The sequence below is a fragment of the Carassius auratus genome, unplaced genomic scaffold (assembly GCF_003368295.1).
Source record: "Carassius auratus strain Wakin unplaced genomic scaffold, ASM336829v1 scaf_tig00214049, whole genome shotgun sequence".
NCBI lineage: Eukaryota > Metazoa > Chordata > Actinopteri > Cypriniformes > Cyprinidae > Carassius > Carassius auratus.
In genome coordinates, this window is record NW_020527503.1 from 110,361 (window position 1) to 132,316 (window position 21,956).

The 21,956-nt window shown below is 38.7% G+C and overlaps 1 protein-coding gene across 1 annotated transcript; it reads left to right on the plus strand.

The window, feature by feature from the left end:
- On the plus strand, positions 1-5,538 carry LOC113090864 (homeobox protein MOX-1). Its single transcript, XM_026256465.1, has 3 exons — positions 1-788; positions 4,004-4,176; positions 4,804-5,538. Exons 1-3 carry the CDS (start codon positions 323-325, stop codon positions 4,924-4,926), a joined length of 762 nt encoding a protein of 253 aa, XP_026112250.1. The 5' UTR covers positions 1-322; the 3' UTR covers positions 4,927-5,538.
- Positions 5,539-21,956: the final 16,418 nt, after the last annotated feature.

The window sequence follows — 21,956 nt, forward strand, 5'->3', positions numbered from 1 at the left end:
CTAAGCGTTTAAAAAGGAGGAGGGATCGCTTGTCAGGAATGTCTCAGAACTGTGAAAAGAGCGTGTGGAGCTGAGAGTGGATGTAGTGGGTCAGGCTGAAAGCTGAATGAGAGAGTGTGTGAACTGATGTTTTACACCCGACTAACGGAAAGGCCACTGCTGGAAGGTGTCTGCTTTCAAACATCTGCTTATTGATTTGGAAAGGTGGACTTTGAGGCGTTGAGGTGCACATGCTGAAGTGGATATTTCCCTCGTTGACTTGCACCAGACCCAAAAAGCTGCATCTGTGAGGACGTCTACTCTGTGCTGTGTGCTCTTCAGCATGGATCAGCCAGCCAGCAGTTGCATGCGGAGTCCTCACATGGGCAGTGCTCTGTGGGGCTGTGTCAGGAGCCCCCATTCAGGAGGGTCCGGAGCCGGGCTGCAGCCCTACCAGCAGGCCCCATTTGCCCTGCACCAAAAGCATGATTTCCTGGCCTACACAGACTTCTCCAGCTCCTGCCTGGTGCCGGCACCACACGCTTACCCTCGCGAGGACAGACTGTATCCAGAGGCACACAGCGGGTACCAGAGAACGGAGTGGCAGTTTTCTCCTTGTGAACCCAGAGGCAGAGGGCAGGAGCCGTGCCAGGGGGCAGCAGAAGCGGTGGGAGCTGACTTGGACAGTGCAGGTGGAGACAGGCTGCCTGGAGCAGTCACAGCATGTCTAGAGGGAGAATACTCACCTCAGAGCGTGCCAGCGGTTGACACAGAGAAAAAAGGCTCTAAGCGGAAAAGAGAAATCACAGGTGAGTAATATAGGCAAGAGTGAATGAGATATGAGGCAATGGCTGGAGTTATTTACTCTGAATCATATGAACCATCTCATTTTTTGCCTGTTCAGAATTTGTAGCACATTATGTAAAACATTAAACATTTAAAATCAGTGTAAGGGTTATTTGCGACAATATATCTGGTTTAACACATTATTGTAATCAGTATTTATTTAAAAATTGATAAACAACAGTGGTACCCACTGACTTTCATTGTACATGCAAAAAACTTTTTTTTTTAAAGCTATGACCTTTTGTGATTAGCAGAATAAAGAAATATATGCAGCTTTGGGACAACATGAGGATGAGTAAACGATGACGATCTGGGTTGAACTTTGTCTCTTTAAGGATATAATAGATTTTGCTACAGATATTCTATTTAAAACTCCTCATAGCAGGCATGTAGATGAAGGATGACCCATAACACATTATTTTGTGCACATTATTCTGCAGTTGTTTCCTTCAATTGTTGGAGGCTCTTAGGTAAAGTTCAGCTTTATAGTGTTTGCTATTGTTTTCAAATCATCTGTTTGGCGGTTTTGACATTCAGTAACCTCCGTCATACTTTCTAAACCCAGATATTTTGATTCAGACGAAGGATGTAAAAGATCTAAAATGTAAATGTCATCAAAAGAATCAGATTTTATTGGCATGGTCATGGTCATAAGTGGATAAATGTAATATAAGTCTAATAGACTTCCAACAAAACAGATGATCAGAAACTGAAACCAGTATTTTGAGTCCAGTATCAGATGTCATATTATTACAACTAATCAATAGAAGATTTTATTATAATTATTATTAAAATTACCTTTATGGCACCCCAGTAGTGTACTCTACTTTGAGTCCTACTATTTCTGGCTAATGATGTCCAGAAATTATTATTTGAGAGAAGGAAAAGTGTACCTCAGTGTTTGTGGCACATCTGGTGTATTAATTTAATCTCTAAGCCTTTCTGTGGAAACTGAGAAAGCATTTCTGGAATCAGGGAAAATTTCTCAAAGATAAATACATTTCCCCTTTAGTGCTTTGTATAGCATTGGCCAAAACAGCAAGACAGTATTCGTTATGAGTGGCATTTAAAATGATTAGCACAAATCCATCACTAGACCTATTACTACGACAATCAGTCCAGGCTTTACAATCTAATATGGGGAATAAATATACCCTTTCCTTCCCTGAGTTACCTTAATGTAACCCTACATCACTTGCGGTCCAAACAAGCCAGACCACGTCTGTAATATAACTTGCCTTCGATCCCACTTCTACATTCTTATCCATTGACATTTTCCTGTCATTAAGCAGTTACAGGATCTCCACAGAACACACTCTCCATTTGACTGGAGAGAAATTCACCATCATGAAAATATCCATCACCGGGGTCAAGGTTTAAGTGGGAATTAATATGCGGGAAGGTGTTGTAAAATGTCGGTGTAAATGATAAAACAAAGGTGTGAAAATTTTGGCAGGAATATGATAATCAAAGCTGGTAGTGATTATGTTTTCAACCAAGTGTTTTTTTTTATTTTTTTATCTGAAATGACAAGCAGACACTCGATGATTGCATGAAATTGTAAACAGATGTGATATTCGCTCCCGAAATTAATTCTGAATCACGAAGGATGTGCTCATAATTTTTTTTCCCTCTTATGTCGCAAGTCTGCAGTTCAATTCAGTTTAGAGAAATACACTTGTCATAGAAAATAATTTAATAACATGAATTAAGACAACAGAAGCAAATCTGAGTGAAAATAAATGTTATTTAAATATACTTTATATATCATGTACTATATACAGTGTCTATGTGAATGTGATCTATGTGAATGTTCTTTTAAATATTATTAGTACATTGAATATGTGTTGAACACATTTGTAGACAGTAATTTTGACTGTTCCCTGACTGTTAACTGATGTTAATTTAATTCATTTTGACTTAATTTGGTCAAATTACTTTAGTGCCTTCTACATAAAATGCCAATCTCAACAGACACCCCACTGAGGGGAGAGGTTGCTCCCTAAATGTTTATGGGCTTTTGCTGGAGAAATTTATTGGAGTCTGTTTTTTTGGAGCACGCACATACACACAGTGCCAGGTGTTTCTCCCCCAACCTGCCACCACCTTTCCATTTATTACCCTCGGCAGTGCATTTAAATGAACAGGGCTTTAATGACGATAATAATGCGCCTTCTAAAAGGAACAGAGGCTACAGGTCGCCATATGTGAGAAAGTACTTGTCCCACTTTCCCACTCACATCTGGCAGTCCAGTCCATTTCATAGTCTGGCCAGGATCTGGCGAACACGAAGCATGAATTCTCACATTGACAAATTAAAGTCGTTTCACAGAAATTGCATCAGCTTTCTTTCAGTGCTGCCGTTTCTAATATGCGCCGTACAAAGGGTCACAGGTTGAAATAACTAATTAAACTTACACAAACTGTGTAATTTGAACGCATTTAACTCATTCAAATTTGAAAGAAAATGTTTTTCAGTGTCAGGGAATATGTAAGACACAAATTCACACTCTTATACTTCAGCTAGACCCATCCGAGCCTTTTTTCTTTTGTTAGTGGATTTAACAATGTTATGGTGCATTCCTTGCTAACTTGAGTCCTCTGTGGTCAGTTGTGGCCCCGACAACCCCCAAACTCCCAGCATGCTTTAACTAGGGTTCAAACACCCTGTGATCTGAACTGAGCTCTGTGCAAATGTGTGCCCTGTGTGGCCCACAAAACGCCTTGTAACCATGTTTTAATGCAAACAGAGTTTTAAACTTAACATGCATGTAAACACACGCCACTCCTGGAGGAGCTGAGCTTCAGTGTTGCATCAGACTTTATTATTTTTTTAACGAATAGTTGAAAATTCAGTCATCATTTACTCACCCTCATGTCATTCCAAACCTGCATGACTTTCATTTTCTGTCGAACACAAAAGAAGGTGTTTTGACTAATGTTTCAACTGTTTTCTGTTTTTGCACAATGACAGTGAATAGGGTTTAAAACTACATTAGACCCACGTAGCCCACGAAATATATTCTTAAGTGTTCCACAGGACAAAAAAAGTCATACAGAATATTTTATATATTTTGGTAATTTATCTCTGTAAATAAACTTTATGTATGCTTTACTGCAATAGATCACAAAACTAATGCTAACTACTGTAGTCTCTTTTTTCTTTTGTATCCTCTAGATATTCATGACTCAACCTTCAAAGCAGACTCAAACTGCAAGGCTAGAAAGGAACGGACTGCCTTTACCAAGGAGCAGCTCCGGGAGCTGGAAGCTGAGTTCACCCACCACAACTACTTGACCCGCCTGCGCCGCTACGAGATCGCTGTCAACCTTGACCTCACTGAGAGACAGGTACAACAGATACTTCAGCTCATGCTAGAGTGGTATTTTTGGCTGAAAACTGTGAAGAAAACTCTCATCATCCGTCAAGTCTAAATGAGTCTGTATGAAATATGATTGACAATTCCGAAGCAGAGCCGTCATCCCATCAATCCCTGACTTTACCCTTCAGCGATTTTCGAACGAGGCTCTTTTTTTCTTAGGCTCCGACCACACTTAGCTTTGTCCTTGATGGTTTTCCCAGGCCTGAATCCCAAGCACATGCCAGATCCCAGCACAAATCTGGGCTTCTCCCGAATCCCTTTGCAACCCTTTCTCCACTTTTTCCGATGCATCCTACATATCTTGGCTGTCTGCCACCCTTTGCTTTCAAAATGAGTGGCAGACAGATTCAGTCAAGAAGGAGCATGTAAAAATAGTGTGGGAACAGATGGTCCATGTTCCTGTGTTTCCACAGGGAGCGAGGGATGCACAGGGGTCACAGACTTGCGTTCCTCGGAGCTTAGCCGTCAAAAATAATGTCACAAATCTCTTGATTTGCTGGCTGCAGAATTATTTCAAATCACTCAAGAGAGTATGCCTTTTTTTTCTTGTAATCATTTCCAGACGGTTTTAATGCATCGTTGTTTTTATCCACAGGTGAAAGTGTGGTTTCAAAACAGACGGATGAAGTGGAAGAGAGTGAAAGGAGGACAGCCTGCATCTCCTCACGACCTTGAAGCAGATGAGATGGACTCCGCCGCGTCGCCCAGCTCCGAGTAAATCTCCAATCTAGACATTTGCTCATATTTACAAAATACCCCGGCCATACACACGATGTCCAATTTTTCACTAGTCCTTCCACATATCCTGTTACACTGCTTCATGGACAAAAGCGTCTGTGCTTCCTGTTGCTCTTTTCACTCTGATGACTTATTATCAACAGAGCTTCAACGGCTTGGAAGCCCCATCCACTTTCAGTCCACGTTTCACTTTCATTCATAAACACATCGAGTGAAATCAGAGGCCTATAAAAACCCAATCACTCACATGTAAAAACAATTTATATCAACTTTTCATGCCCTGGTTGAATAGTTTTGACCTCCAGCCATGACGGCATGATGTAGGTCTGTCACACTGTGGTGATGGTGCCTGAAGCCTGATCAGAACCACCTGTGAAGCTCCACAGAATGACTAGACGGTCGCTGGATCACGCCAAACCACTAAAGCATTGATGTCACATCTTTATTTTTACCCTAAATTGTGTTGTCAGTTTGCTCTTAGAATAAACCACTTCCCTTGTTGAACTTTTTTTTTACCTCTCTTTTTATATGAAATGAATAAAACAGATGCTGCATAAAAATGAGAAAAAAATAAATAATTTGAAAAAACTAATTGTGATTGATTTCCTTCTGATCTCATTTGAATTGTAATATGGACAATTGTACACTGACACCTGCTGGCATGGAGGCAGCATTACAACAAAAGTATGTTGATAACATACATTCCATAAATTTAACATAATTATCGACAACAATCTATTCTGTGAGTTTAAGAACTATTGTACTGGTTTGCATTACATGAATATATTTTAAATAGATTTATAATCCAAGATGGGTTGTTTCATTTAGGGGGAAATTGTAGCCAAATGGTTAGAGAGTTTGACTCCTAACCCTGAGGTTGTGGGTTCGAGTCTTGGGCTGGCAATACCACGACTGAGGTGCCCTTGTGCCCTTGAGCAAACTGCTGTGTGTGTGTGTGTGTGAGTTCACTGCTGTATGTGTGTACTTTGGATGGGTTAAATTCTGAGTATGGGTCACCATACATCGCTGTATGTCACATCACTTTATTATTAAAGGGATAGTCCCCCCCCCCAAAAATAAACTTGCTGTCATCTTATAAACACAGTCATGTCGTTCCAGTCCTTTTTTTTTCTCAATAGACAAAATAAAATATTTTTACGAATTTTTTAACTGTTTTAACTTATAAGATAAAGTGAAAGTGAAAAAAAGTGACATTTGCCATACCTGGAATTGGGGCTCTGCATTTAACTCATCCAAGTGCACACACACAGCAGTGAGAAGTGAACACACACCGGGAGTGGTGGGCAGTTAAAGATCCAGCACCCGGGGAGCAGCTGGGGTTCAGTGCCTTGCTCAAGGGCACTTCAGCCATGGGTATTGAGGGTGGAAGAGAGCGCTGTTCATTCACTTCCTCCCACCTACAACTCCTGCCAACACTGAGACTCAAACCAGCAACCTAACCATTAGGCCACAGCTGCCCCTGCCACTGATAAAAGGCATCATTGTACAGACAATTGTTTTCCTTAACACTGAATAAAGAACAACATAAGTTATTCAGGTTTGGAAGGAAATGAGGAGAGTGACTAAAGAAAGAATTTTACTTTTTGTGTAAACTATGCCTTTAGGCATAATAATAATCTTCCAGAAAGCTCTCAAAGCTCTGTTGAAAGTGCAGTTTGGGATCAGCTCCGCTCTTGGCCCCAAAATTATGAAGGAAGCATCTGGATGGGCCCGAAAATCGATTTCAACCAGAACTTAGACCGGCCCATGTTTTGGGGGGGGGGTTCACACCAGAAGTCTGGAGAGTGACCGCTGGAGTAGTGCTGTGGAGAATAATAGGTGGGTAGGAGTGAACAGATGACTTCTCAAGTACAGGATGTTGTTGTAGCAGGTAGCCAGTCATCCAATTTCCTGCTTCCAAAAGAAAACAGTGGTAAAGCATCCAAGGTCCAGGGACTCACAATGGTGGGCCTATACTCTGGCTGGCTGGCCGGTCAAACAAAGACTGGAGAGGTGAGTGTCCTGTGAGGTGGACCGGCACAGGAATAGTTCCATACACACCCATGCTGGGGTTAAGACCCCATCTGCTGCTGACCTCGTGCCACCCCAGCGTGCTTTCCACCATTACATGCACTATTATTGCTTTTTTAGTAATGACTATGAAAATAAGCCATGCATATAAACTTAATTATGATATTAGAGCTCCTAATAAAAGTGGTCCATTTACACCTGTGACGTTTACTAAAATAAACACAGTAGGGGATTTATTCTTAAAGATACATTCACATACACGCTATTAAAACAGAACCATAGCGGTTTGTTTAATTTTGGCCCCCAAAAAAAGCATGTTAAGTAACGTGATCTTGAATACTCGCACTCGTTTGCCCGGTGACTTCGTTTAGACAAGGATTCTCTGGGGGTAAAATGGAGAGAGGAAACCAGAGAAAGAAAGACAGATGGTAGAGAAGTCTGGTCTACTGAACAGGATGAATGCTCACAGCTTAGACTGACAGTTAACTGAGGAAACCAGAAGACAACGTAGGGCAGTTTCATCATTCTGTGGCTCAGCACTTGATGACAAATATCCAATAAGAGACATTTTAAAGTAGCTCTTGACTGTAAGCTTTGTCAATCTGACCTTTTTGTGGACAGCAAAACAATGAGAATCAAAAATACATTTGTTTGGATATGCAGGCGATTTGCCCTGTAATGCAACAGCATTTCATCTTGCTCAGAGACAATAAATATAGTAGAAACACATAAAGAGGCTGGTGATCTTTGGCATTTTGTGGGCCGGGTGGGGGTGTGATGGATTGCCGGAGGTGTGCAGGTCAGATCTATGAGACGACTGCAGAATTAAAGCATGGTTTACACGCTTTGCTCCAGTGCTGTGGTCCATCTGTATGATGTTATTGTTTACAGAGGCAACATTTCACTTTGACATCAAAGCTTCATGACCCTTCACACAGCTCAGCTATGCAACCACGAGCCTTGCCAAACTGCATTTTTGATAACTACACATATATATATATATATATATATATATATATAGGTTTTATTGGGGGAAGCATATTCAAGTACAAGCGAGTTTTTGGCAGATAAAGCATTTTAACAAGCTATCCAAAAGAAAACATGAACTTTAGGCTAGATGAAAATTGCATGATGTTATTTATTTCTGGTTTACAAAATAAAAGTCAGTAATATGATCAGTCTATTTTTGTTTAGTATTGTCATTGATAAATTTACATTCTGAAATTATAAAAATTATTCCAAAAATATTTATTTTTATTAATTTGTATATTTATTTTTTATTGTATATTTATCTATTTATTTGTGCTATTCCATGCATTAGACACATCATAATATAATTTAAATAATCCATTCATAACATAAATTCTTCAGTAGTAGGTGCTTTTATTTTAATCACTTTATTGAGAATTTGTATTATGTATTTATTTTTTGTACAAATCACATTTATTTGTTTGGTTGTTAATGCTATTAGAGCCATCAAATCTCAGAAACCTTTCACGACATTAATACATTTTTCCATAGCAGGTAATTATTTGTATTCACTTGGATTATATTCTTTCTGTAGTGACCTTTTTGTATTTATTTATCATTACTCACTATTCAGGTTTACTGCAAAAAATAAAAATTGTAATTAAAACAAAGATTATTGAAGTACGTTTTACAATTTATATTTAATTAAATGTCTTGCTTGCCATTTCTGTGGAATTGTGAAATTTACCAGCAATCACAGAGATGTTGTTTAGAACAAACATGTATTACAATTTCCTTGTAGGACTACTAGGAGGTTTAGTTGAATGAATGAATCTCATAATCTGCTTTTACAGCCAATAATAATCAGAAACTAGAATTACTCTTTAATATTATGAGCTTCTTTTACCATAGCAGTACAGAGACTCAGAGGATCAAGCCACTTGATTATGAATTAACATAAAACTAATGTGCAGTTTTTCCTCTGACAGCCATCTCTACAATATTGTCTTAAGACAAGCTGCGAATTTACTCTAGTTTGTCTTTACAGAACTGTCTGATATTTGCTCCCTTGTCTAGGAAAGAAACTGCTGGGAAGGAGGGGAGGAAGAAACAGGAAATGCGTGATAGCTTCCGCACATCCTCCCAAGACAGTACTTCCACTGGAGAGGAAAAATTAGAAGAAAAATGCATGTGTATTGCCTGTTCAGGTGTGTGTACGTGTGTGTAAGTGTGTGTGAGAATCTTCTGAAACAGCTTCTATTTAGAGGATGTGGTCAGAGAAGATCCATGCCCCCCAAAAGCCCCTGTAATGATTAGTGATCCCCTCGGGAGAACTAAATCTCACAGTTTCATTGCGCAATCATTCAAGATGGGCCAGAGACATGAAGCGCAGTTTTTTTAGTTATGCAGGACTTCCTGCCATGTTCTTTTGACGGCTCTTATAACCCAACATTTTTTTAATCTAATAGAAAGAATGTATTTTGTTGTTTGTCAGTAGTCTGGACTGACCTGCATCACAGAAGGAAAGAAACAGGACAGGACCTGGCTACAGCACCCCATGAATAATCTAGAATAAAACATGAAAAATTGCTGCTTGACCCATATGTACAAAATGTTAAATGACTTATTTGAATAATTAACAACAAGAAAACAAATAACCATGCTCATATGGCGGCTCATGGTGGAGCACCATATAGCTATCAATCAGCTGCACTTTTTCAATCTACCTCCTCCGGTCTCTCTCTCTCTCAGAGGGGTCTCGGATGCCAGACAACCCTTACTGAACAAAAGAAATCTGATCTAATGGTTTCATCAGATCCGGTATCTGCCATAGCATTTTAATACCCAATTTTATGGATCCTGGCAGCTGAAGGTTCTGCCCCTGTGAGATACCTGGCTCAGTGATCCACAACCATCAGTATATGCTGCACTGAACAATAGACCATCTTACTATAGCACAGACATGATCAAAAGTTATTACCTCCAGTCCCTGCTGCAGAGAAACTTCCCCATAACAGGATATTACCATCTCAGACTTGGGCACGGTCAGCTGGCTCGACTCGTGAACAGCCGGCAAATAGGCAATGAACTTCACCCTTTCCTCCATTTGAGGAGGGGAGAGATGAACAGAACGAAAAACAATTAAAAAAATCGGTTATGAAAGGCACCGCCTACTATTATTTTTTTGGGGTTCTGCTCTGCTGTTCTGTTACATTACACTCAGAAAGAAGAGAAGAGAGGCAGGAGAATTCTTCAAATATGGAATCAACAGGCAAATACAGGAACTAAGACAACATTTACAACAGACCAAGAAAACTCAGGGAAACTGTGTTTAAATGGACTGAAACTAATGAAGCACACCTGAGAAAATTACAAACTAATATTCAAACACCACTGGAGACAAATTCACATAACGAGGACAGGAACAGGAAGGACCAAATAAGGAAAACCGGACCATACATGGGAACATACATGTGACAGATAGTGAGCTGTATTGGATTTCTGCCAGACAAATTTTTGTGGTTAATTCAATTGGCAAAGCTCAGTCATGGCTGCATGTGGCATTTCCTGAGAAGTAGCTTTTGTCTTGCGACCAACCCATATAAGCCAAATTTGTGGATGATTTTTGATATTGTTGTCACATGCATACAGTGACCACTCTTTGTCATAAACTCCTGCAACTACTTAAGAGTTGCTGTAGGCATTTTGGTAGCTTCATCGAGTTTGGAGAGACGTCCTGATCCAGGGAGGGCTGTGTTTTATCAAATACCTTCCACTTCTTAATAATAATCTTTACTGTGTTTTAAGGCTTTGAATTTTTTTTTTTCTCCATCTCCTGACTTGTCCACAACTTTATCCCAGAGGTCTTTTGACAGCGCCTTGCCATCCATAGTTGATCATTTGTTTCAGTTGCACAACCAAGGACTGAAATGGTCCAAGAAAAAAGTCAAATGGTGTTGTGTAAAATGGCTAATTCTGCTGGAAAGTGAATACTTGATGGAATCCAAGACCTTTTTTCAAGGTCTGATGTGAGCATGTGTAAATGTCTGTGTAAATGGGCACTGGAGGACCTTGATCAGGGTCGGCTCACTCCACATCACTCAGCTCACTACAAACCATGGGAACACTTTGGGTAGGGGAAGTAAGCTTCATGCAAGAGCTCCAACTAAAAATAAAGCCACAGGAGCTTTAAGCACATGCAATTCAGACCATTAAGTCAAGGTTTGACTTCTTTACCCTGCTGGTAAGATGATGTAAGTACACCATTCCAAAAAGCTTCTTTCTCCATTGGAAGCCATTCAAACATAACTTCTGATGTATTTAATTAATTGATTGATTTATTTAGGAAAACATCGGCCGATCATTAGAAAAGATCCATTGCTGATGAAAAGTGATGTAATGCTAAATTTCTCCAAATCTGTTCAGATGAAGAAGCTAACTAGGTCCTTCTCAAAAAATTAGCATATTGTGATAACAGTTCATTATTTTCCATAATGTAATGATAAAAATTAAACTTTCCTATATTTTAGATTCATTGCACACCAACTGAAATATTTCAGGTCTTTTATTGTTTTAATACTGATGATTTTGGCATACAGCTCATGAAAACCCAAAATTCCTATCTCAAAAAAATTAGCATATTTCATCCGACCAATAAAAGAAAAGTGTTTTTAATACAAAAAAAGTCAACCTTCAAATAATTATGTTCAGTTATGCACTCAATTTTTGGTCGGGAATCCTTTTGCAGAAATGACTGCTTCAATGCAGCGTGGCACGGAGGCAATCAGCCTGTGGCACTGCTGAGGTGTTATGGAGGCCCAGGATGCTTCGATAGCGGCCTTAAGCTCATCCAGAGTGTTGGGTCTTGCGTCTCTCAACTTTCTCTTCACAATATCTCACAGATTCTCTATGGGGTTCAGGTCAGGAGAGTTGGCAGGCCAATTGAGCACAGTAATACCATGGTCAGTAAACCATTTATCAGTGGTTTTGTCACTGTGAGCAGGTGCCAGGTCGTGCTGAAAAACGAAATCTTCATCTCCATACAGCTTTTCAGCAGATGGAAGCATGAAGTGCTCCAAAATCTCCTGATAGCTAGCTGCATTGACCCTGGCCTTGATAAAACACAGTGGACCAACACCAGCAGCTGACATGGCACCCCAGACCATCACTGACTGTGGGTACTTGACACTGGACTTCAGGCATTTTGGCATTTCCTTCTCCCCAGTCTTCCTCCAGACTCTGGCACCATGATTTCCAAATGACATGCAAAATTTGCTTTCATCCGAAAAAAGTACTTTGGACCACTGAGCAACAGTCCAGTGCTGCTTCTCTGTAGCCCATTTCCTGCACACGCCTGTGCACGGTGGCTCTGGATGTTTCTACTCCAGACTCAGTCCACTGCTTCCGCAGGTCCGCCAAGGTCTGGAATCGGTCCTTCTCCACAATCTTCCTCAGGGTCCGGTCACCTCTTCTCGTTGTGCAGCGTTTTTTGCCACACTTTTTCCTTCCCACAGACTTCCCACTGAGGTGCCTTGATACAGCACTCTGGGAACAGCCTATTTGTTCAGAAATTTCTTTCTGTGTCTTACCCTCTCGCTTGAGGGTGTCAATGATGGCCTTCTGGACAGCAGTCAGGTCGGCAGTCTTACCCATGATTGCGGTTTTGAGTAATGAACCAGGCTGGGAGTTTTTAAAAGCCTCAGGAATCTTTTGCAGGTGTTTAGAGTTAATTAGTTGATTCAGATGATTAGGTTAATAGCTCGTTTAGAGAACTTTTTCATGATATGCAAATTTTTTTAGATGAAATATTTCCTGAAATATTTTACCTGAAATATTTCAGTTGGTTTGCAATGAATCTAAAATATATGAAAGTTTAATTTTTATTATTACATTATGGAAAATAATGAACTGTTATCACAATATGCTAATTTTTTGAGAAGGACCTGTACATCTTGGCCTGATAATGAGTACATTCTCAACAAATTTCAATTTTTTGGGTGAACTATTCCTTTAAACCCATTAAATCAAATAGTGATTACATTATTGTATGTGATGATATTGGCTCGTAAAAGTAAGAATTTTTTTTCTGTTTTGGAATTCTATGTATCAAATACTGTCCAGAATGACACCTAATGAGGCACATCAGGTAATGACGTAAAATTAAGAATTTTTATGACCTTCAACTGTCTTATTTTAGAGAATATGATGAAAAGTAGTAACAAGATGTAATTAAAAATGGTTTAATCTTTTAACATCTATCCTATTAACACTAAAATTATTGTTTTATTTATCTATTGATTTTCTTTCTTCAAAATCAAAGAGAAAAGTTAAATCATCAAAAATTTAAAGTTTAAAATCATCCATATCAAAACGGACTTGGCAGGTGCATTAATACAGAGATTTAAAAAATGCTTTATATGTCTGACTACATGAAAACTATACTGTTACTTGCTTTTTTAAAAAGCTTTCCTCTTCTGCTTTCAAGAGTTGTCTGAGATCTTATCCTTTTTTAAGTATGGAAGAGTTATATACTTCATCTGCTCAACACACTCCCATATTTTCCCTTTTCTAACCACCCCCACACTCAGACTCCATCTCCCATAAGGCCATGGGCGGGGGGCTGGGGGTGGCGATGGCTGAGCTGTGGCGTGACAGGCTGGGATTTCTGGAGCCTTAACACTGTCTTTCATCATCATGGTGCTCCTGGGCCCGGAGTTGGGTTTCAATCCGAGTCTGTGTTTGCAGCACGTGGGAGGAGGATTTCTAACACATGGATCCCGTTCCCACTGAACAATGGAAGTCCTGTCAGTTCACGCTCCCTCATCAGGGCAGTATGAGTGTGATGTCACAGAACATGAGCCCACCCATTCTTCACAAGCTAAATTGGAGACATGCATGCACCAGCAGCACTGCCGCTCTGTGCTGGCTCTAATTAACACCTGGTTTTACGAGCATGTTCCCCCTGGCCTGGGTAAGCTGTTTGGTCTGGGCAGGATTAGTGTGTGAGCAGTGGTAATGCCAGGCCTGTGTGTCTCGCTCACGTCTGTTGGATACTGAGCTGCACAGAGCAGACAGACAAAGCTCAAATCACAGACACGAGTGGCTGGAACTGTCCCTGTGTTTGGGCAACCTGCTTGGCCTGCTGCCTACTAGTTACTGACCATGCCAACAGGGCTGCCCACAACCGCAATCCAGTTATTTTATGAAATAATTGACCTTTTAATGAGGATTAGATTAAGAGCTTTACATATGTTTTTGTTTTCATATTTATTCCATTACAATTTTTGTTTGGCTTTTGTTGCAGACTTTATCAGCAATACTGAAACAACATTCTGCATCATGCTGTGCATATACACACTACTTTCCAAACTACTTTCCTTTTCAAAGTGTAAGATTATTTGTTATTTGTTAACTTTTATTCTCGCTGTTGCCAGTATGTATCACAATATGTCAAGGGGCGGACCATTCGGCCAATCAGTGCACACCTCGCTTTCAAGAACGATGAGCTTTGTAAAAATCAACGCGTTTCAGAAAGGCGGGGCATAGAGGAGAAACAATAATGTACAGTATGTGGAAAATAATGTTTTTTGAACCTTAAACCGCATAAACACATTTCATTACACCAAATACACCAAATAATGTTATTTTTAGCAACATCATATGACCCCTTTAACATGAACTAAGCACAAACAATATTTCTACAGCATTTATAAATCTTAATTAATGTTAATTTCAACATTTATTAATGCATTATTAAAATCAGAAGTTGTTTTTTAGCATTAATTAATGCACTGTTAATTAACTAACATTACAATAACAAAGATTAATAAGTACTGTTTTAAAAGTATTGTTTGTTGTTTGTTCGTGTTAGTTAATACATTAAATTACATTAACTAATGATCAGAAGCACCAACAATAATGATTTGTCTGTACATATACACTGCATGTCGTTTTTAATCATTTCAAATGGTATCATTCTTGGAAAGGCACAATGCCTGAAACATAATCAATTTTTGCATAATTTCAGAAGACTTGCAGTCTGGGTATGTGTCACAATTTGTTGTGAACCCATGACATGAAGCATTCGGGATCCGTGGTTTAAAATGTTGAGCTTTCAATGGTTTCAGTGTGAGAGTGAGCTCATAAAAATTCCTTAGCATGTAAACTAGATTAGCATGCAAAGCTAACTTAACACTAACTTAGCTTGTGGTTAGATTGATAGCTGAAGAGCCCCTTAAGAAATAATGGCTTGATGCTTTGGCTTCAATATTAACTTCTTGTTTATAGAACTGTTGCATAACATCAATAAAACCTTGATGACATTCAATACAACAACACTTGTGATATTTCTCACATGTGACATGATAGCTGTGAAGTCGCACATCAAATGTCAACATGGATTCTTATTAGTGATAATAACAACAGAAGCCTGACAACACATCTAGCCTTTATGTTGTAAAAAGATCAACAAACAACATCTCCATTTCACTTAAGACAACAGGACTGGGACTGTCCTCAGATTTCTCCTCTTTGAGAAAAACATTCCGAACTCGTCTGAACAAATCTAATTAGTCTTTGGTCCTGTCCCATGAGCAAACTATGTCAGCTGCCTTCTCTGGCATCAGTCAGATACTCTCGTTTTCTGGTCAGTGCCTCCTCTGGTATGATATTAGATATCTGAGAACTTTGAGAACTTTTGGGAAAACAACAGTCAGAGGTCAGAGCAGAGTTCGAGGGTTGAATGAGTCGCACTGTGGATTGTGTGCTGGAGGAAAGTGAAGTAAACCCACTGGGGCACTAAGAACATGCTGCATACTGCGTAGAGGACGTAAACACACGTTCGCCTCACATCTAAATTGTGACTTTCCATGGACATAATTAAGCAGTTCTTAAATTCAGCTATTTACAAATTCTATAGACAAATGAAAATCCCCACAAGATTTGCCCACAGAGATTTCACAGCAGATTCACATGTTGTTCTCATGGTTTGATCACGCTGACCAGCAGAACATAGATCTCTACACTACTAACAATATACAATGGGCCTTTTTTTTTTTTTTTTTGGTACGCTAATTCCATCTCAATTTTTAGACCTTAGTTCAGTGAAAACAAGGAAGTCCAAACTACAAATATAGCTGTAACACAGAACGATATCACTGTAATCACTTGACAAGTCCTGAGGAGTTTTTCAGCTATTTGGCCCTCAAATCAACAGGTAAGCTAGGTAAGAAATACACATAGAAACCAGTTTCTCAGCAATCCAATTTTTTAAAGATGTAGAGAGATTCAAAGTTTATCTGTATTGGTATGGGTGACATGGGCAGCCGGGTTTTTTACTGAGGCATGGAAATATCATACCACCGTGTGGGTCAGTTAACCTGGTCAGGACTTAGTGTGTTTGCAAAAGTGATAGACAAAGTGTTTATGCCTTTTGTGTAACTTTGAGCAAGTTAGCATCTGTAGAAAGGCAATGAACTTCACTTTATTATTGGTTTTGAAATATGTGTACCAGTGTTGTAGTCCTAAAGAAAAAAGTGGTTTACTATTAACCAGTCGGCCCCCAACCCCCTGTCCCACAAAAAAAAAAAAAGAAAAAAAAAAAAATTAGTATTGTTGTTGGTTTATCAGTAATTTAAATAGTAATTTAGTAATATCAATACAGTGCACTCTGAATTTGCAGTTCTTTTTATTTGCAACATGTTTCTTTGGAGTTATATTCATTGTGAAAAGTGCCTTAGAGATAGATCTGAATTCAATATTTTTTGTTTTGTTTTAATGTTCATCTTAATTTGATGTTTTATGTTTTATTTTATGCTTTTATACATTGATTGTATTATTTATGAAGGGAATTATTCTTCCTGCAAGGGGATTTTTCAGCAGGTTAGGACTGGGGTTCAAATTCGGCCCTGGACATATACAGCCCACAAGTTCCCCCATGAATGTTCTGCTGGGTTATAGGGCCTTCAATTGGAGTAAATACATGAATACATAAAACAGGACAGAAACAAATAATGCAAATGCATTTTTGTCAGATAGAAATGCACTAGACACTAAAGCAATAGTTATTGATCCTTAGAAGTCGTAATACGCAAATGGCCGGGGGGAAAAATTAAGCATATGGCCCCAACTACACCACCGGTGTGTACTGTCTTTCACAACTGTCACTTTCATGTATTATAGTATGTAAACTGTGTATACTGTTATTCAGTTCAGTTCATTTCAGTACACTTGTTCTGTATTATGTAACATAATGTCTGTAGTCACATCAAATCTCATAGTTTTATGTAAATTAGCAGCAAGATCTTTTAAGAAAGTTTTTACACTATATACATACATTTGTTTCCTTCCAAAGTATGTCAGATCTGTAAGCAGTAAGGCACATAACAGCTGGACATAATCCTGCCACTTGGAACAGCCTTTTGATGCACTATAAACCAGTCTTTGATTTCCGTAACACTGCTGTAAATTAGCTATAGAGGGGAACAAGATCCAACATGCTGTCTGCAGCCCCTTTTCCACTCGTCTCCATCCACAACACCATCAGGACTGTGCTCTCCAGTCACCTGCTTTCATTTCCCCCCGACCATATGAATGAAAGACAGGAAATCTACCCTTTTAGTGATTACAGTGAAATTTGTCCGAGTCTGAATAGAAAGCCTAAGCTGCAGTCTAACCAGCTCCTGCCAGGCGATCGGTTTTCAGAGCAGGCCCTGGTGTTATAATAACACAGTCCATCTCAGTCGAGCCCCACTCATCTCATCCAAGCTGTATGAGTTCTGGGTTTATCTAAAAATGCGTTGTTTCTTTTATACCATACTTTCTATCTAACAGACGACTGTCTCTGTATTTTCTTCTAAGATTAGTCCTGAAGTGATTTTACTCACTTTTAATCCATGTCTTTCAGTTTGACTTACAGTTCATAAGCAGCTGCAGATTGTTCTCATTTAAGATGAAGATCTGACCCTTGACCCCTATGGACTGATCTCTCCTCTCAATCACTTTCTCTTTGCCTTTTACAACTCACAGCAGCTGACCTGACCCTGGTGTCCTCGTGATCGTTCTGTAGAGGTACAATAGAAGAGCCAAGGTAAGAGACTTGTGAAATTGAATTTATATATCTCTCTATCTGTCTGTCTGTCTGTCTGTCTGTCTGTCTGTCTGTGGCAAAGCCATTTTTAGTTTTATATTTTTGTGCAAGCCATGACTTTTTTCAGGATTCTTTGATTAATAATGAATTCAAAATAATTACATTTATTTGAAATTGAAATATTTTGTCTTTACTGTCATTTTGATCAGTTTGGTGCATCCTTTGCTGAATAAAAGTATTAATATCTAATACATTATATATATATATATATATATATATATATATATATATATATATATATATACAATACATTATCTGTATTGTATCAAACCTAGCCGCGTTTTCCATTATTTCTGCACACTTATGAGACACAGTCAGACACAGTGGAGACCAAACAGACTTGGAAAAGAGCCATTCTCTCAGCAACACCTCATTTTGTCCCTTTTGAAGACTGGTAGACACTTTGAAAGAAATCTGATACATGGCAAAAACAACTATAAAATCAGACTTTTATTTAAGGAGCTCGACCGATGATCTCCGATATCCCAAGTGCTGGTCCGGAGCTGAGGGGAGGGAGGGGGTTCTGGTTGAGGTTTGCACTGTTGTTTTTTGAACCGCTGCCAGGAAAAGTTTAATGGCTATGGAATTTGGACAGGAAAAATGCAGGCTGGAAGTTTCAGAGGAAGTAGGGATTTGTGGCTCACGCAGCACCTCTGTTTGTGTTCTTCTGGGTTGGCTCCACTTCGGCCACCGCTCTCCTCCGCTTCTAGCAAGGAAGAGCGTCAAGCGCTTTTCCACATATGATTGTGGTGCCCCAGGAGAATACCTACCGGCGACATGCAGGCCACGGCCTATAGACCTCCACCCTTCACACACACACACAGTGCTGGACAGATGCAGTGCTAAAACTCACATACTCACAAGCTCTAATTGAATACAATACAAACGCTCAGTTCCAAAAGCACATGATACTCTAACCTAATCATCTATTGTCTTCAGAGAATGTGACTTTTTTGAACTTGACCTTTGAACTCAAGTTCCATTGTGGGATGCAAAACAAATGAAACTTTAAACAAGTCACACTTATGTTACTCAATTAATTAAAAACAACAACAACAACAAAAAAATCACGTCTATAGCATTTCGACCAGTTTCCATACATGACCTCAAACATGGAAACTATGTGCTAACTTGAGTTTGTGGGTTAAAACAGTAGTTTTGCCAGTGCAAGTCCACATTTGATACATGGATAATGCACTTTTCCTGCAAATTATATGATTTGATGGTTATATCTTATTTCTTCCATTTCACATCAACAATTGTCCCTAGACAGTGAATATTTTCAACATAAAATCTCACTCCTTGCGACGTGCACATCGCCATGCTCCAGATGTTTCTCAGTCTGCTCTCAGTCCCCATGTGTGCTGACTCAAAGAGGAGCTGGTTAGGAGGAAAGGGAGGCTTGTATCACTGAGATAATGTCTGCAGTCCCTGTCAGCAGTAATCATGCCTGCTCCCTATCACTCAGCTCACACCTCCACACATTCCCTTTCTGTCTCACCACACAGGCCCAGGCTAAAGTCTTCTATCCAGACTCGGTCAGGCATCAGTGTCCAACCAGGACCATTGATTTTCTGGAACATTTCTCCCTCCAGTTTTCAAAGTCTCTTATTTAGTGTTTGGATTAAAATCAACTAGCACATACTAATATAATCCGATCAATAGATACAAGTATCATCATCAATTCCAAACTAGAAATATGTCGTTTTTAACTGATATTGTACTGAATATCAGTACAGCATTAGCAGTACAGTGTAGCATTAGCATGAATATGAATAAAATGGTCATTAGGACTGTGAGAGAACTTTATGTATTTTTATAAAATATATATTTTATGTTTTTTTTTTTTTTTTAAGAAATTAATACTTTTATTCAGCATGGACACATTAAACTGCTCAAAAGAGACAGCAAAGACATTTAGATTGTTACAACCTTTGAGCTTTCTATTCAGCAAAAATATTAGGCACACAAAATATTAGGCAGCACAACTGTTTTCAACGTCAATTATAATCAGAAATGTTACATGAGCACCAAATCATCATATCAGAATGATTTCTGAAGGATCATTTGAATCTGATGAGTAATTGCTGTAATAAATAACTTTTTAAAAATATATTAAAATAGAAAAAAAAAACGTTATTTTAAAATGTAAAGATATTTCACAAAATTACTGTCACAATACCATTTATATACACAAACTGTAAGAAACAGTTGGATAAATAAAATAAAAAATGTGGGAAGATGTATTATTACAGTAATTCACTAAAAACAAACTTAAAAACAATGAATTCTGAGGCTGAAAAACAGATTTACCATGTAGAAGGAGAAATATAGAATCCTATAAAATCTTAATAAATAAAATATAAATGTATATACAAATATAAAATGTATAACTTCATTTAGTAGTTGATAATGGTTTGGCTTATAAACCATTAATTTAAAAAACAAAACAAAACTGCATTTTTTTTATAATTTAGAAAATTAATTGTTTTGACACCACTAATAGATACACATATATAGGCACATTTATTAATAATTATTATTATAAAGTAATAATATCAAAATCAATGTCTTTCCAAGTACTCTCTGTACAAATACCTAACAGTGATCAATGCTGAGCAAAAACTTGAACAGCACCACACAAGTGTTAAGCTCAACATTTGTTCAATATAAAAAGAGCACTTTTGTGGGTCACACTTTTGTTTGCTTTGAGTCCAGACTGCTCTTAACAGTGAGCGAAAGTGGCCACGTGTAATGGTTTTGCGATCGCTCCCCAACACTTTTGGGTGAAGGAGGCTTGTAAGAGTCTGGTCATTAGTCTAACTCAATGATCAGCTCCAGTTTGGAAGGTGTGAGTTCAGACACTAGGGGCAGAAACACAAACAGACAGAGGAGGAAATGCTTATGGACAAATGGTCTTAATGTGAAGGGAGCAAGAAACAGAAAAAAAAAAAAAAACTGGTGAAATTCCAGAGAAGGTATGGCCTCCGTAAAGCTCACACCATCACTGAAGAAAGCCCCCTGCCAAGTGGAGAGTATAACTTTTGACACTGAAGCAGTGTATAGGAAACAAACTTCTAGCACCCCAGTTCTTCCTAAACAAATAAACTAAAGCCTCATGTAGTCAACAAAGTGGACGTGATTCTCTGAGTCATCTGGAATTCTCATTAAAAGAGATAATTCAAAGGAAAACAGCAAAATAAATGGGAAAGTACATAAAAAGAATCTCTCTCTAAACAAAGAACATACTAAGCAAAAATGACAGGGTGAAAAAACTAAGTCTCAGGTCCAGCTGGAATGTCGTCTGTGGTTGGATCAAGTCAGAAAGGCAGTGGTTTTGTTCTCTGATATCGATCTACTTCACCAGAATGTCGAGACACAGAAACGCTGTAATCAGTCTTCCAGCTCAGTGCCAAATGAAAGCGGCACAGACTAGAACAATCAAACATCAATGTTCAATCACTAAAAAAGAACCAGCAAAAAGAAAACGACTCATTTTCAAATGAAAGTTCACAAAAAAATAAATAATTCAATCATTACACAGCCCTTCAAAAAAAAAAAAAAAAAAATATATATATATATTTTTTATAAATTGGGAAGTTTTTTTCCCTAATGCTTAGATATTCAGACTCGTAATCCAAAGGTTGCAAGTTCGAGTCTCATACCGGCAGGAATTGTAGGTTGGGGGAGTGAATGCATAAATGGCTGCCCACTGCTCCGGGTGTGTGTTCATGGTGTGTGTGTTCACTGCTGTGTGTGTGCACTTTGGATGGGTTAAATGCAGAGCATGAATTCTGAGTATGGGTCCCCATACTTGGCTGTATGTCACATCACTATCACTTTCAAATATACTCATCTAATAT

What these genes read in the sequence shown, in the direction of transcription:
- LOC113090864 (XM_026256465.1), top strand. Translation starts at nt 323, where the DNA reads ATGGATCAGCCAGCCAGCAGTTGCATGCGGAGTCCTCACATGGGCAGT. An exon ending in GCGGAAAAGAGAAATCACAG is followed by an intron (nt 789 to 4,003) that starts GTGAGTAATATA and finishes TGTATCCTCTAG; the next exon opens with ATATTCATGACTCAACCTTC. An exon ending in TTGACCTCACTGAGAGACAG is followed by an intron (nt 4,177 to 4,803) that starts GTACAACAGATA and finishes TTTTATCCACAG; the next exon opens with GTGAAAGTGTGGTTTCAAAA.